The sequence below is a fragment of the Notothenia rossii genome (genome assembly GCF_949606895.1).
Source record: "Notothenia rossii genome assembly, contig: scaffold_551, whole genome shotgun sequence".
Lineage (NCBI taxonomy): Eukaryota > Metazoa > Chordata > Actinopteri > Perciformes > Nototheniidae > Notothenia > Notothenia rossii.
Window position 1 is genome coordinate 2,551 of NW_027640301.1, and position 16,542 is coordinate 19,092.

At 42.4% G+C, this 16,542-nt stretch overlaps 1 protein-coding gene across 1 annotated transcript; it reads right to left on the minus strand.

Annotated features, from left to right (window-relative positions):
- Nucleotides 1-1,435: 1,435 nt before the first annotated feature.
- On the minus strand, nt 1,436-16,313 carry LOC307026827 (putative E3 ubiquitin-protein ligase HERC1; the record flags this gene model as incomplete). Its single annotated transcript, XM_079694966.1, has 34 exons — nt 1,436-1,967; nt 2,973-3,278; nt 3,811-3,963; nt 4,075-4,327; nt 4,411-4,487; nt 4,588-4,753; nt 4,924-5,093; nt 5,236-5,405; nt 5,507-5,645; nt 5,742-5,911; nt 6,283-6,385; nt 6,598-6,720; nt 6,838-6,993; nt 7,092-7,273; nt 7,415-7,553; nt 7,648-7,773; nt 7,898-7,963; nt 8,539-8,823; nt 8,908-9,081; nt 9,387-9,485; nt 9,642-9,773; nt 9,946-10,063; nt 10,250-10,449; nt 10,540-10,667; nt 11,189-11,416; nt 11,517-11,644; nt 12,249-12,376; nt 12,844-13,127; nt 13,620-13,848; nt 14,371-14,620; nt 14,704-14,869; nt 15,566-15,763; nt 15,853-15,905; nt 16,054-16,313. Coding segments are annotated over 34 exons (5,745 nt in total), but the record flags the coding sequence as incomplete, so codon positions are not given.
- Between the last annotated feature and the right edge of the window lie 229 nt (nt 16,314-16,542).

The window sequence follows — 16,542 nt, forward strand, 5'->3', positions numbered from 1 at the left end:
ACTCATATAGTTTGATATACTTTCTATGATAGTCATACAATGTTTTGATTCTCTATGTAAAGTACATGGGTTATATTGGAGCTAGAAAGTGCAACCACTGGAGAAACAGTATGCTATGTGCAATGTGTTTAAAAGTGGCTATAAGGTGTGGAAAAAACTTTGTAGGCGGATGCAATACCAGAAAGTAAAACAACTTCACGTAATGGGGCACTTCACACTCAACAGAATACCTTTGAGCACGTAGGCCTACCTGTTCTCCTTTCCATGTCCTCTTTGTGTTCGCTGTCACTTTGGGTTTGCTGTGCCAAGCAAGCCCACCATTCTTAGATGTCGTCCTGCTGTTTTCACGTTTCATGTTCCTCTCAGAAAGATGTTTGATATCCTGAAAGTTTGTTTTTGACCAGGTAGGCCAGCATTCCTTCGTACACGCAGAAAGCAAAAAATACGTCTTCTCTGACAAGCTAGCAGCTAGCCATTTATCACGAAATACCACACAGCGTTAATTCGGCTGAATTATTTACGTTACTACAATGGCTTATGTTTTCAATATAATATGCCTCTACTTTTGGGCCCCAAAAGGTTAATGACTTTTAAATATTTGATGTGGAAGATATTCTAAATGGTTCATGTTGACAAGTCTTCCAACTCCCGAAACTACAGTAAGTGGTAACAACAGTGCTTGGCTAATTGCCAATCAAATTGCAGCAGGTTCATGATCCTTTCGTTGCCATCTGGTCACGCTTGTGCATTAATTGCTGTTTTCCTACGCTCCACCACAATACATTGCAGAAAGCTCATTTAAAAACGCCTTTTAAAACGTGTACATTCATCCACTGCCTTATTGTAGGATAGTAAAGAAAAGCAATGAATGAGGTCATCTCACTCAAACCACACTTTTATTTAACTCTGGCCTTAACACACACTGCACGAAAATGGAACATAATTTAACAACGCATGCTGAACAATTCAAAAAACTGCGGCAAGATGAAGCTTTCCTGGTTTCCGGATTATATTTTATAAGAAATAGTGTTGAAAGAAAAGTCATTTTGTGCTTCTTTTTTTAAAAATCGACATGATTCAAATATTGTTGCAGAAAGCCCATCATATCAGCTGTTAACCTAGCATTAGCTTTTTGCCTATCATTGATTTGACATTATTATAATATTTGACACATTTCAAGAATCATTACCACCGCAATTGTGTCACTGTCACAGCATTTTGAACATGTTTAAGTGTGCCCTGCAACTGTGTTCATTGCGAAAAGCTTCTTGCTCCTTTTTTCTTAATTAATGCTACTACTGTACCTTTGCATTCACTTCCTTTATAGAAAATCCCCTTGATTTACAATCGGAAAGAATGTACATTTTGTGATGTATATTCAGAATGAAAACTCATGCAGAGTGCTTGTGTGATGCAGAAAAAAAAATACACCAAATCCTTATTTAAACACTCTTTTATTTTACAATAATATGGTGTGAGACAGGTCATAAATTATTACATACTTTCAAACAAACAAACAGGCACATTAACTCCTTTATTGTGGCTTATTGACCTATATCTTTTGTAAAATCTTGTTCTGTTTCCCTGTAGTTTTTTATTCAGAGTAAGCACTGCAATAATTACAACACCTTGCACAGTTGGAAAACCAAAACTACACATATCTTCAAGTCAACCAACATATAAACAGTACACCACCTTACAGGTTTTGGCGAATAAAAATCTGTGTTCAGTGCATAATGTGCATGGCATGGGAGAAGATACATTCATCACCATCTAGTCGCTCAGTCCTCGTTGTCAGAGCTGTCCACTGGGTCAGTGTTGTGGGTCAGCATGTAGTTGTCCATGTCGATGGAGGGGCAGTTGTGGATGGAGTAACGCAGGCGCTCAGCGAGGATGGCCTGGCTGGTGTACGGGGGGAGGCGGAACAGGAAGAAGCAGGTCTGCGCCGTGGGGAGGCCGTTGACAGGCTGAAGGAAAATAAAAAGAGAAACAATATATATTGTTGGTACTTTAATATGTTTTACCTTGTGATAGTTTTTTTGAGGGCTTCAGGATTTTACTGACTTTGCAATTGCATGATCATTCACAGAATTTGGAATTGATCCTTTTAGATTCATAATTCTGCTTATAATAGAGACATATTGCATTATTATTATTATGTTATTTATTTTAGAGTATCTGTACAAATCTACTGGGATCATTCTGTTAAAATAGATTTTGTGGGCCGGGATATTTGTACAGCCAGATAATACTCTATTCAAAATGGTAATTTAACACATATTTAGACTTTAACAAACATTGTACTTCCTGCAATTTGTATATTCACCAGTCCATAGTTTGAGTTTGATCTATCCTATTAGATATCTTAAACTGATATCTATTTGGAATTTTTTTGCAGGGTAAACAAAAATTGAAATTAATTACCATTAACAGTGTATAGAGCATGGTGTCAAACTCAAATACACAGTGGGCCAAAATTAAAAAATCGGTACTAGTCGAGGGCCGGACTGGTTCAATGTTTATTGCAAAACTTATTGAAATGAACTTATTGCACATATTAAACCTGGAACTAACAAAGCTTAAATTATTGCCTATAAAAACAACATTAAAAATTAAATAATCAGTTGCATTCATTTCTTATGGCTCTATCTGCAGCTTTTCTGGAGTCATTTCTTATGATTACATTTTTCCACAGACCAACAACAGCTTCAAAAAAGTTTGACATGTGTGGTATAGAGTATCTATACTAATACACTATCTATATTATAAAAAAACAAGTTAAAATACACTGTAATCGACAAAAACAACTACTAAAAGAAATATAACATAGGATATTGTATACTTACAATACACAAGGTTGCAAAGTAGTTGCAGTTTTTATAATTTCAATTTCAATTTCAATAAAAATCAGGTAAAGTGTGAGTACAACATGTATATGTATGTATGTTCAGGGTTATTTTTTGTGACCTCACCCTATCAACCTTGATGATCTGGAACTTCTGCGCGATATCAGCCGGGTTGGAAGGCAGCCTGGACCGGCCGGAGACGAAACGTAGGAAAAGCACTCGCTCCTCATTGGTGAACTCCTCCAAGCTCTGCCAAAACCAGCCAATCAGCTGGTGGCTCTCGGTGATGTCACGGTAACGCACCAGCTTCTTCAGCATCTCGACTGAGACCTCTGGCAGGCCACACACCAGCTGCTCCAGCTGCTGAGCTGTCAGCAGGGAGAGGAGGGGCACGGGGATGATGGTGGACATGCCCTCTCTGACTGCTGCCACCTGGACAACAGAACAACAGAACAACAGCGCTTTGATACTTCTGAGGCCAGATAAAGGGAACAACAGCAGCACAACAAACAGCCTGTGTAGTGAGCACTAATGGAAACTGGTGGCCACGCTGGGTGTTTAAAATGGATGAGTTTCAGATACAGTGGAGGGAAATGCCCACCAAAGTTTTTATTGCACAGTATTATATCGTTTTTTTCTCAAACTGTCTGAATTTATCGATTCACCCTGTGTCTGACATGCTCTGTTTTAGCTTGTCTCTTTAAGCCCCTCTTCCAACAATGATGGTGCCCCTTTGCAGCGGTAGTAATCAAGTAGTTTGTGAACATACTCAAATTGTAGAGGGATATTCTGTTCATGCAGCCCACAAAAAAATAACTGACTGGGTTGCCTTTCAGTTTGTGAATTTGTAGGCACTCCATATACCCAAATGTGTGTGCACAAGCACTGAAAAGTGTGTTTTTTGTCTGTTAACACGTCTGTTCAATACATTTACAATATTATCCAACATTTCAAGTCTTTATACCTGTGAATCCATCTCATGCAGCCTGTAGTCCATTGCTTTCTCAACATATTCAGTCCGGTTGGAGAAGGTCAGGGAGATGTTTTGACCTCCAGGAACTACAGGTACCAGCCTTCCATCTGCACTGTGGGCCATAAATGTGTCCAGTGGGATCATCTTTAGAGGTAAAAATGGCAAGGGTGAATAAAGGTTAGTATAGAAGAAGGGCTTTAGGAAAAATAAATTGAAAAGGTTCTCTGCAACAAGACGATTTGTTTAACATCTCACCACATGGAAGTTATCCTCAGTGATTCCACTGTTTTCCAGGTGAAGGATGCCTTGGAGGGTGCGGTATGTGAGCAGATCCACCTCCTCCAGGTCCCCCCCTCCTAATGGCATGGAGCAGAGCTGTTTCCACACCCAAGGAGCCAGATGCAAGTCCAGAGGTTTCTTGGTGCGGATGGCTACAGCCATGAGGATTCCAAGGAAGCGAAACTGGACTATGTGATCCTCTGAGAGAGCGGCTGGGTTCAAGAAGAATCTGTGGGGGTTCACAGCCAATAACAGAAGTTAGGTTTGTTTTTGAAAATGTGTGTGTTTGTGACTACCAAAAGACAACGTTACCTGTCTGTGTTACTGCCCACATCAGCAAAGCTGTTGGGAGTACGAATCAGAAGATCCACCACACCAGACTGCAACTCCTGGTGAAAACACATTGTTTTTGTCAATTTACAAAAAAGCACAGAATAATCCAGGCTGTTTCATCTCTGTTCAGACCTTGTGTGTGTGTTTTCTTCCTACCTGGCACATCTCAGTGATGGTGTCATCAAACACTCCTCCGGCATCGTCCGCTCCCTCTCCGACAAGTTTGACCTTCCAGGCTCGTGACGGCAGCCGCAGCTCCAGGGGATTCAGACTCACCACTTGCTTTGCGATCTGCACAAAGATGGGCTTGCTCGAACGCCCTCTGTGGGAGTGTGAGGGATGAGATCAAGGATCAAAGATTAAAAAAACCATGGAAAATATGTCCCGCCAGTTGAAAACAGCCAGATTCTTTTTTTTTCTTTCGCCATTTTTTGTTGTTGAGACATTCCGATTCTACAGTACCAACTGTCTGAATATCATGCTCATCCTTACCTTGTGGAAATCCGTTTTACAGTGATCTGTGGCCCATACGTTTTGCCCTGGGTCATTGTCCTGCCAATGGAGCGTACTAGAGGCAAAGTGTTGACCTTGGGTGATAGAAGACCTCTGAGTTCACCTCTAATGATGGCTGTCGTCCCTGAACTATAGCGTGATGTGGACACCTGGATAGAGTGAAGGACAGGGATTAAAGGAGGGCAAAGTGAAAGAGGCATTACAATGGCAGAAGGACGGCCGGGTGCAAAAAAGACAAACAAGCGGCATCTGCAAGATTAAAAGCAATATTAAAAGTTTATCCATGTTTACCGGCTTTTTGGTGTCCAGGTTGAGCAGCCTCCAGGACTTGTACATGAGGTCAGAAAAGTGGTAGAGTACCCTGAGGCGCATGCTGAGGACATGAGGGCTGCAGTCTTTGAGCGTGTTGTACTGGGGGGGGACTGACTGGGGAAGGCCTAGCTGGAAACTTCCAGAGGTACCTGGAGATTAAGGTGACAAATTAAGTCCCGGGTGTATTCCCCTTAGATCACAGCTGCCATGATAGAAGTGTATTTATAGTTACTGTAGGACAGAGCGGTACCTGAGTTTTTCAGCGAGGTAGAGGGGGTGGTCCATGCTGCACTATGGCAGCGGCCGGCAGAGATCTGTCTTATGTTTTTCCCCTGGAGGCTCGTTATGAACGTGGGCTCCTTCACCAGGTTGGAGTGTCCAAGGCCAAGCTGGAACACACACATAAGGCTATAACAGTGCTTCTGATGATCAATCTTCAGATGGTTGAAGGGTAACGTTTTTAATAGAGGATGTTGGTTGCATACCTGTCCCTCACTGTTGCAGCCCCAGGCGTAGATGTCTCCAGTGGAGGAGAGGGCGAGCACATGTTCACAGCCCACAGCAATGTCTTCAATAAACAGTCCCTCCAGAGACGGCACCACCTGGGGGCAGGATTTATTCTTCAGCATGGAGTCTGGTAGGCCGATCAGACGCTCTAAGAGAGGAACAGAGGGAAGCGTTGTTAGGCATGGGCATCAATATATCATAGTTTATTAGTTGTGTCTCAATTATATATTTGCAAATACGGTTATCAAATAAATGTAGTGAGGTCAGAAGTGTAGAAGTGGAAGCATAAAGTAGAATAGACATGGAAATAACCAGGTACATGTACCCCACCATGTCAACTTAAAAACAATATATTTTTTCCAACTCTAGTAAATTCATGTTTAATGACAGCAGTTGTAGTATGCTGTTTCTATTAGATACTCATACAATAACCAACTACTTATATTTGAAACTTTTCAATCATTAAGACAAAAGTAAACAGAGACAGTACAATAACAATATGTTCACAATAAAACATACCTTGTCCAAATGTGTAAACATGTCCATCACAGGCCAACGCCACAGAGAACTGCGTTCCACAACAGACCTTCTTAATCCCCTTGTTGCACAGCTGCTCCACTTTCTGAAAAAAGCAACAGCAAAAAACATTCATCTAAAATACATGAAAGCACTGAATTTGTGTTAAAATAAGTCAATAGATACCAATGGATACAAAAGAGAGAATATTAAGCTTGATTTTGGTATTCCCCATAACCGGGAACATAACATATATGCCCAGTGTTTTGCCTTTTGAAGATTCTTTCATTTTAGCGCTGTGTCACTGTTGTCACTCACCTGAGGGTAGTATTTGGCTGTAGAGGAACCTGTTCCCAGTTTGCCGTAATCCCCATCTCCAAACGCCCACACAACCATGCCATCAAGGGACAGCACCAATGTGTGCTTAAGACCACATGACACCTTGGAAAGTGAACCAAGATAGTTTGTCGAGTTATATTTTAATATGTACGTACATTTCACTGTGCATACTGTGTCACCAAAGGAGTTACATTTAAACGCACACAGTTCATTTCTTACCTGTCCCACGTGATATCCCTCAAGCGCAGCCACCCTCTCAGGCAGCATCTTGTTGGATGTTGACCTTTGACCCAGACGACCAGATTCACCGCTGCCGAAGGTGAACAGTTTCCCATCTGCTGTTACCACGGCCGAGTGCCGGAAACCACAAGCAAGCTGGGAAGGGAAAGTGAAGCCAGTTGAATTCATTTATCACTTGCTTATTTAGAACTTTGGCCTGTACCATAGAAGAGTACGGAGCATTTGATCTTTACCTGAACGACCTCTTCTCCTTGTAAGGCCTCTATCTGTTTGGGTCTCCTCTGCCTTTCACTGTTACCGTGGCCCAGTTTCCCAAAATCTCCATCCCCCCAACTGAACACCTCCCCGGTCTCAGTCAGGGCCATGGAGTGTCCGTCAGATCCACAGGACGTCACCAGCTGAGTCACCACATACCCTGCACACAGAGCAAAAGTCAGTAAAGCTCAACTACACACAATAAATGAGGAAAGTGGAAGCTAACTTTCTGTTGTGGTTAATCAACATTGTTGGAGGCAAGAATGACACTATCCAAAAGTAGAACAACCCTGACTTGTACCTTGGAAAGCAGAGATGATAGTGGGGATGTAGAGGTCATCAGAATTCCCCTGGCCCAGTCTGCCATATTGTCCTTCTCCTACAGCCAGGACCGTCCCATTGGACTGTACCAGGAAGGAACAGTTCTGCCCACACACGACCTGAAGGACGATGAAAAAACACCCAAGGGAGAGAAAATCGAGACGACTGTAGAATGAAGGGCAGAGTCAGTGTCCTGGGTGAAAAAGTTGTTACCTGTTGTGTCTGTAGAAGAGAGGGAGCTAGAGTGGGCATCATCAGGTTGGTTCCGATTCCTGCCAGCTGTCCGTAACGTCCGTTCCCCCACAAGTACACCTCACTCTTCCCCCCCAGCTGCCAATCCTGAGAAACACAAACAGTATTACACTCTGCAGCTCGAAGAAAATCTCATTGTGTACACAGACGGCGAATTAAAGAGACATTTTATCATCATTTTGTTTTTTTTTCTAGATGGCTTGGCTGTTACCTCTGGTCTGGTGGTGGCCCATGACATCAGCTGTTCATCCATCCTGAAGCTCCACTTACTATTGTCCTAAAAGATAGAGAAGCCTCTCAATACATGCCTACAATATTTGAAACGTGTGTTTAATGTGGCTAATTTAGATTCCTGCAACACATCAAACCTTTCATAAAACTACAAATTCCAAACACAAGGAGGAGAAGAACAATCTCACTTACTTGTCCCTTGCGGAGTATTTCGAGTCAAGGTGGTTGCAAAGATAACAAAACTGGGACTTATTCATCTCTTATCATGCCCAAATGAAATGGATCATCACATAGCAGCGATGAAATTCAATCCAGTTTTAAGCCGCAACAAAGGCCAAAATGCGGCCTGCAACGGAACCAGGTAATGCTTGTTTTTTAGCGAAGCAGATTAAAGAAGGTGCCTTTGTTTCTCGGTTTTGGCTGGTAGCCCAAAAGCAGCTGGTTAAGAGCAGAGGGAAGTCAACATGCAATGACATTCAAAGAAAAGTGAATATAACAAGGTTTTTTTTTTGTAATTGTTAATCCCATATTGAGGATACAATCATAAATGGGCACAAATCCCCCCACATACCTAAACCTGGCTGACATAACAACAGCACAAAGACAATTGTCACTACTTACTAGTGCCGTGGTGATCTCAGTGGCATCCACCTCCTGCACCTCTGAAAGACTGAAGGATTCTGGGAAGGCTGTTCCGCTGGCAATCGCCTCAGCGCTGCGGACAGTAGTGGCGTAAGTGGCGAGCCAGCTCCACTCCGATGGGCAGGAGTGGGCATCAGGACTGCTGTGGTGTGGAGGGCAAGGGTACCGGCACAGATGTTTCTCTAAAGACAATCCCACCGTCAGGGAGGCCAGGCTCTGCAGGAAGGCACTGTGGACGAGCTGATCACCCGCCGCCACATGCGTCTGCATTAAGAGAGGACATTATTTTCGGCTCAGGCCCACAAAACAACGAATAATGAAACTTTGAAGTGCAGTTTCAGTAATGACCTTCTCATAATTGTACTGTGCCTGCAACAGCAAGGGCAGCCTCTCCAGGAAGACGGCGAAACAAGGGGCCCGATTTAGACCCAGGACGTTCTGGCTTCTGAGGACCATACGACAGGAAGCTAGCACGTGATTCTGACTGATCCAGTCAGGGGTGCAGCAGATCAGCAACACATCCTGGAAAATAGACAATGACAACCGAACTGTAAGGCAATACAAGCAAGTCAAATTGTTTTATCTAGCAAAATGTGGGTACTTTTTTTTATCTGCTCTTATGAAATACAACTTGGAATTAGTATTTAATACTGTGTGTACTGTGACATTCTGTCTCTCCTAAAGGAGAGGTTCAACATTTGGGGAAGTTAGATGAGAAGAGCGATACCATGTTAAATATGAAGGTAAAACCATGAGACAGTTAGCTTATATTAGCATAGAAACATGAAAGAAGCCTTTGAAATGATGTTATGAGTGATTCAAATTACCTTTGACCTCCCAAAGCAAGCAGCCACACCCAAGTTTGGTATCCAGGTAGTACTGACTACTGAACCCAGACCTGTAACCGTCTGCAAGACTGAACCATCCTGCAAGATGCAAAGAGAAGCAAAAGGGTTAAAACTCTAAATTAGATCTCTTAAAAAAAAAAAGTATGAAACAAAAGTTTAATTGTCGGCAAATCTAAGTGACATTTGCACTGGCTTCAAGTAGAGCAGGTGGTAAGGTATATGTTGTTTTCTGACCTGTAAAGACCAGATGTTAAGCAGTCCCCCTATGCCTCCAGAAACCAGAGCCAGTCCACTTGAGCAAAATGAAAGGGACTTCACTGCTGTGATGTGGCCATGCAGCACGAACACACTCTTTGCACTCTCCTGCTGTAAGAAGAAACAGAACTGGATGATGTCATGAGCTAAATCAGAGCCACAAAAGCTAAATCCAGACAAACTGGCCATACAATGCTGAAACTAATTTGACAACAGAAATGTAAGGATTCTTTTGTAAAACAAGGGCTGCAAGAAGGAGCTTCAGCAGCAGATGCAAACTGACCTTTTCTGACCCGGTGCTTTTCTCCTGGCCCTGGGAGCTGTTCAATATGTTGGGCAAAGATACACAAGTGCCCCCCTGTGGCAGAGTCCAGACATGCACAGAGCCATTCTGACAGCCTCTGAAGAGATATGGAGAGATAAATAAGAATATGCAGCAAGGATACATGAATACATTGCCAGTTCCTTCATTCATGTTGGATTATAATCATCCTACAATTACATTTTCACGTATTAATTATATTTATTTGTACTTCCGCATTGTTACCATTTCAATTGTTCAGAGAATAGTGGTTATTTAAACTCACGCAGCCACCATGAGTCTGGGGTCAGGGGCTCTGCCAGCGACTGGGCACCACTCTGCGATGTTAACGGTGCTGCTGTGAGTGAGGGAGTGGAGGGTTACCCAGGAGCCCCCGGAGCATCCCAATATCTTCACTACCTCTGACCTCCCCAAACAGAGCAGCAAGTGTCCTGTGGGGTCCCATTTTAGAGAGCTTATACCGTCCTGTAAGTTGGAGAGAGGTAATGAGAGGTCAATTAGTGGAAAATGTCTTGACTGTCAATTGACAATTGACTACGACTTGTGCAAACAAACCTGGAAGACTGAGAGTACCACAGGCTGCTCGTTCTCATACACCTCAGTTGTGGCCAAAAGGATCTTTCCACTGGGGTAGCCCACTGCAAAAGGCTTGTCCTCGCTGTGCCAGGCCACACACTGGGGAGCTAAGAGAGATTAGAGCACAAGATCAATCCCTTTAATTTAATTTGTTTGACTTTCTGAAAAAATACACTTGTTCACTTTTTGCCAAGTTGGATGAAAAGATCAATACCACTCTCTTGTCTTTACACTAGATATTGATTTACAACAAGCAGGTAGACAGCTTAATTGAGCATACTGACAAAGACAGTGAAAGCAGAGGGGAACAGTTTGCTCTGCCAAAATCCCCCCAAAGAAATCTAAGGGGAAAAAAAGTCTCAAGAAAGAATAAATAGTTGAATGTAAATCTGGTAAACCAGCAACATGAGTTTTGTACATTTCTGTTTGTGCAAATATTATTGTTAGTGAGAAAGCACAAGACTTGCTAGTAGTTTCCCCTTTTCACATTTGAATTCAGATTGTGTGCTAAACTGAGCTAATCATCAGTTGGCCTTAGCTTCATATTTACTGTATGGACATGAGAGTGGTAAAAATTCTCTAATTTCTTTAAGTCATAACAGTGTGTGCATTGTAGTAGTCTCCTCACCCTCTTTCATGTGGCAGTGGGTGAGTTCAGTGCTTTTTACATTGAGGTCTAGCTGCTGCATTGTGACCTGCAGCCAGCAGAGGGAACCATCCAGACGGCCCACCAGCAGGCTCTCAGCAGGTCTGTTCTTACAGGCTGCCGGCTGCTCCAGAACCCACAAGCTGAAGGCCTGGGCCCAGCAGAGCACTGTGATCCGGGACATCTGAGCCTCCACATGACAGTGGGATCCTGTAATGTAACAGAAAAATGACATTTGTAAATTTGTACTATTAGTGATGAGGGAGGCAGAAATTCAAGGCTATACAAAAGCAACCAAAAACAGATGTACCTCTTATGTTCATGATGTTGATGTGTTTATTCTCTGGGGCGGCCAGAAAGTTCCCCCCTGTGCTCCAGTACACAGGAGACATGAGACTACATCTAGCGGCCCTCTCACTGCTCGATCTGTCCGCCTTACTGGAGAAAGAAAGTCACAGGAAAAAATATTTAGAACTATAAGTAACCCAAGTTCTTTGATAGGATGCACATTTTCTGTAATATCTTCCTAGGTAAATAGTTTTTTGTATTAGTAAATGGACCTGTTTAAGTTTCAACCAGAAAGATGGTACAGCGTCAGTTCTTTTGGAAATATTTGACCTAAAATGAAATTCTCTAATTGAAACCCATTTCCAATCTGAAGCTAAATCTTTTACAGATGTTGACACACTCTACTTGTGTAGCTGTTAACCATCAGTTCAATCTGTGTTATTAAATACACTCCTCATTGGTTTTCAGTGTGTAAATCTAAATGTTTTATAATAATGTAGTTTAATTATCTGTAGAAATTAAAGATACAGCTAAAAAAGAAAAAAAATGTGAATTTGGTTGTATGCGTTGCTAAAATGAAAAAAACATCCATCAAAGTGTATATTTTCAGATATAAACTATAGCTAAGCATGAAACCCAATAATAACAGTACATTTCATTTGAAAGTGCCTAATAATAATAAGTTAATATGGATATTCCTTTAAAACAAGACTGAAACTCTATCCAAAAACATTACAGAAACAGCACACAGCACCTGGTGATGCAGGAGAAGGTGGTCTGCAGCTCCACAGTGCTCTGGCTCAGGCTCCACAGCTGCACCACCTTGTCCTGAGAGCAGGTAGCCAGCAAGCTCTGGTCACTGTTCCAGGAACAGCTGGTCACCTGAGAGGAACAGACATAATGGAAAGCTTCTTTTCAATTCTGCTCACATGATAGGTTCTGAAAATAAACAGTACTGAAATGTGCCACGTTCTCCCCAGGTCCAGGGATACTTCTTTGTTTCTAAAAGACTATAACTGAGAGAAAGATCCCTGCCTTGGTAGATGTTTTAAGGACCTTAATCCTCAAGCCCCTCCCACTTAATGCTCTGCACATCAATGGGGAAGCTATGATAAAATTCTTCATTCTGTCCAGCTTTAATGCAAATTATTGGATTGCTCTTTTTGAGTATATACTGTATAACCTTTTACATTGTTTACGTGGATGGAGGATGGGCTTTGCATTTGATTTTTCTAATCTGTATCTCATCCAAAGGCAACAGCGTGGGTCAATACAAAATGTATAAACAAAAACATTACATATCCCGTTTTTGAATAATCGAATGAAGCAGATTTTATAGCGTCCCTCACCTTGTTGTAATGTCCTTCAAGCCTCTTGAGAGGACTTTTGCGTAAGTCACCAGCCAGGTCGCTGTATGTTTGTGTCCGATTAGGACCGTCCCTGCCTGTGGCGGCCAGAGCCTGCACCAGCTGCTGCGCGGCCCACTGGCGGTGTTTACTGGTCAGCCGCGCAGAGAGGACACAGGCTGCCAGCGCATTAGCCAGCTCCAGAGGGCCCACTCTGGTCAGGAGGGGTAAAGGGGAAGGAGGCAAGGACGAAGAAGACACCCCTTGGCTCCCTGTATCTAGGCCACCTACGCAGAGCAGAGCTACCATGAAATAACAATATCACAAGTTTCTAACACTGTGTGGAGGAAATTCTTAAGTGAAACTGATACATGATTAATGGACAAAGTTTGTCTTTTGTTATATTTCATGAAGTAATAAAGAAAGTCAATATACAAGTGAAATCGATCTCAAATGCAGGAACAGAGCAACTTCATCCTTAGAGGAAAAATAAGTTCTGCACCCCGAACACAGGTAGCAGTCCCACTTCAAGTATATATTCATGAAAGGAAACAGCCCACTTGTCCTACACCCCATCATTAAACCATAAAACCCCTACACTTCCTTTTGCCCTCCTGAAATGTAAATCCTTTACATATGTCTCTGTTAAACACATACAAGACTAAAAATACAATTTAACAGTTTAAAAGGCAATCAGAGTATAAGACTATATGTTTTAAATGATTATATGATCATTTGACATTACACACTGAAATAAAGAAATGTTCACTTTCTCTCACCATTAGCCTCATGTTCTGTCTTATCTGAGCTGTGGCAGTGAACGCCCTTTTCAGTGAGCAGGGACACCAGGTTTTGTGTGACCAGGAACGTGGGGGGCGTCTGCTCGATGTAGTCCTTCTGCGGCTGGGAGGCCTGCGATGCAACTGTCAGGCAGGTGCTCAGACAGCTCCTCTGCTGCGGGTCGCTGATGGCCCCGATGTTCACCCCTGTAGCCGCTGCCATTAGTTCCTACAGGCAGGAACATTTAAAAATGTACACAAAAATGTTCCGTTTGTAAGCAAATTGAATTGTTAAAAAAAATCCTATACCACACAGGATATATTATGTTATCAGGGATGATATTTTTACCATTTAAATTTGGAAGAAATTAATAATTTAACAAATATATTATTTATTCAGATTGTGATTACGGTAGTTTACTGACCTAATGTTACTCCTATAAAAGTTTCAATAAATATATCCAAGCAGATTTTCAATAAACAAAAGGGTCCAGCCCAGAAGTCAACAGTATTATAGTGAAAACTGTAATTATATTTAGACTATTATATAAAAGTTATCCAGTAGAAAAAAGGAAGTTTAATTGATGAACTAAAACATGATATCGTTTTAGACAAATGTGTCACTTCGTCAAATATAATTGATATGATCATATAGTATATTGTGATGTTTATTTTAGAGAGCATTTCACATATCCCAGACATAGTGCAGTTATTGTAATATGCTGTTTTTTGAATTAATTGATTAACTGACCTGAGTGCATATCTCCACCAGCTGCCTGTAAGCAGTGGGGCTGTGGGACACCACACTGCCGATGGCGGAGGTTAGGAAGCTGAGGCAGGTGGAGTTGTTGCGCTCGGTCGCCGGCCCCTTCACACCTGACTGTCTGTCCACACAGGTGTGAGCCCGGCCCCCTGCTGCCAGAGTCATCAAACGCACCAGGATCCGGATATCTGCCAGACCCAGGGACTCCAGTCCGTTAGAATGGCTGCACACTGACGCACTGGAGAGGAAGAAAAGAAGACTCTAGAACTCACAGCTCAACAAAGAACGTCATAAATGCTGTATATTCTTGTTGAAACATACCTTGAAGCAGTCTGAGACAGTGCTCTCATCACCATGCTGTAAGCTAGCAGAATCTGGGCTGTGGATGTGACTCTTCTTAAAGCTTTTAGTCTATCATGAGAGTCCCTCAGAGACACTGCCTGCTGCCCGAGGCTCAGAGAGGTCTTCTGTTCAACAAGGGCATTCCCTGGTGAGGAAAAACACATGATCAAAACATGAATCAGTGGACACATCCCTGATACATGTTGCTTAACTCACAGTTTTACACACCATCTTGTGTGGGCATGCAAAAAAGTCAAAATACTGGATCAACTTCAAGAACACCATGTTTACTTTTGAGGCCCAGCTATGATAAACGTGTGGTGAGTCACTACGCAGCAGTGAGTTTGGCTGTGGTTGGATTCTCCTGCTAGCAACAAGCACAGAGGGAATGTGGGTGTGTGTTACAAGTGGGGATACATCTTTCACGGGAGATAAAGTGACGAAAAATGCACTGCCCCATAAACAAGAATACAGTAAGCAACTTCATAGAGGTGTGCTGACAACAGAATTTGTAATTGTGGCTGGTTGTTTTTCTCCCACTGTCCTAGACGGATGGTAAGACAAGCAGAAAACATGACTGGAAAATCATGCAGAGACAATGTCTAGTGCTCTAAAAGTGTGGATTTGTTTCAATATTTTGAACTTTGTGTTGCAGAAAATAATTTGTTTCCATCATATTACTCATTCTGTTCTTTAGACACAATTTCTCTCTAATAATCAAAATAACATACATTTTTTACATAAAAAACGATCAACTTGCACTCTCGTTTGCATAGACCTGATCGGCTTGTAAGGGTTATTTTGGCAAAACTTCAAGACTTCCTATACCAAAACATTATACCTTTCGGAGCTCCGGCTTTTGTAGGGTCAGTTGAGCTGTACACGAGGGCCCCGAGTGGATCCGGCTCAGTGAAGGTAATGGGGTCTGGTACCAGCTTCTTCTCTGTCAGTCCCAGGGGACGCAGCAGAAGCCCAAAGTCCTCCAGTCCCGTCAGCTTGTCTGGGTCACACTCGTCTTGGTGGCTCATTTCCCAATCATCTGTTCAGACAGAAGCACCAGCCATTTGATCAAATTACATTTTTTTCTGTTGTACAACTGTCATTTCAGAGTGAAAGTGCCTCTCGTACCATCTGAAGTGCTGTCCATTTGCCCAATCAAATCTGATGTCAGACCTTTAATCCTGAAGGAAGACAACAACAATAAATAACAGGCTATACAAGCAGCTTACTGTCACCAACCAAACATGATACCAATAAACAGTCTAGTGGCCCCCTTATTGATTGCCATGTGTTGTATGAATCCATATTTTTCCTTTATTATTACTATACCTTTCATATTTAGAATTTGGGTCGTTTAAGTTTGCAGCCAGATACTTCTCCCTGCAGGAGCTGCAGAGGAGGTAGAAGGGGAAGTTGGATCCGCACTCCCCTTTGAACCAGACATCCACGTAGGCCCCGGTGCTGTCGTATCCTTTACGCGCCGCACTCTGACCGCAGCCCGGGTGACGCCGCTTTATGTGGTTGTTGAACTGCAGGGTGAGGGTGTTGCACAGTTCACACTTCACCATCTGACTGTGTTCCTCTCCGGCCTAAAACGAGGGCGACAAGATGTAACATGATTTATTAATGAGAGGAAAGTAACATCATATTTGTATGGAGGGAGAAGAGACTGTTTTAATCTGCTTACGTATTTTGTCTCTTCATTGGGGTCACATGTTTTATGTATATTATGTGCTAAATCTCTTTTCATTGCAGTTTATCACATTTTGCTTTTCTTTATTCCACAAAGCAAGGTGTTCAAACATTTTGGGGATATTT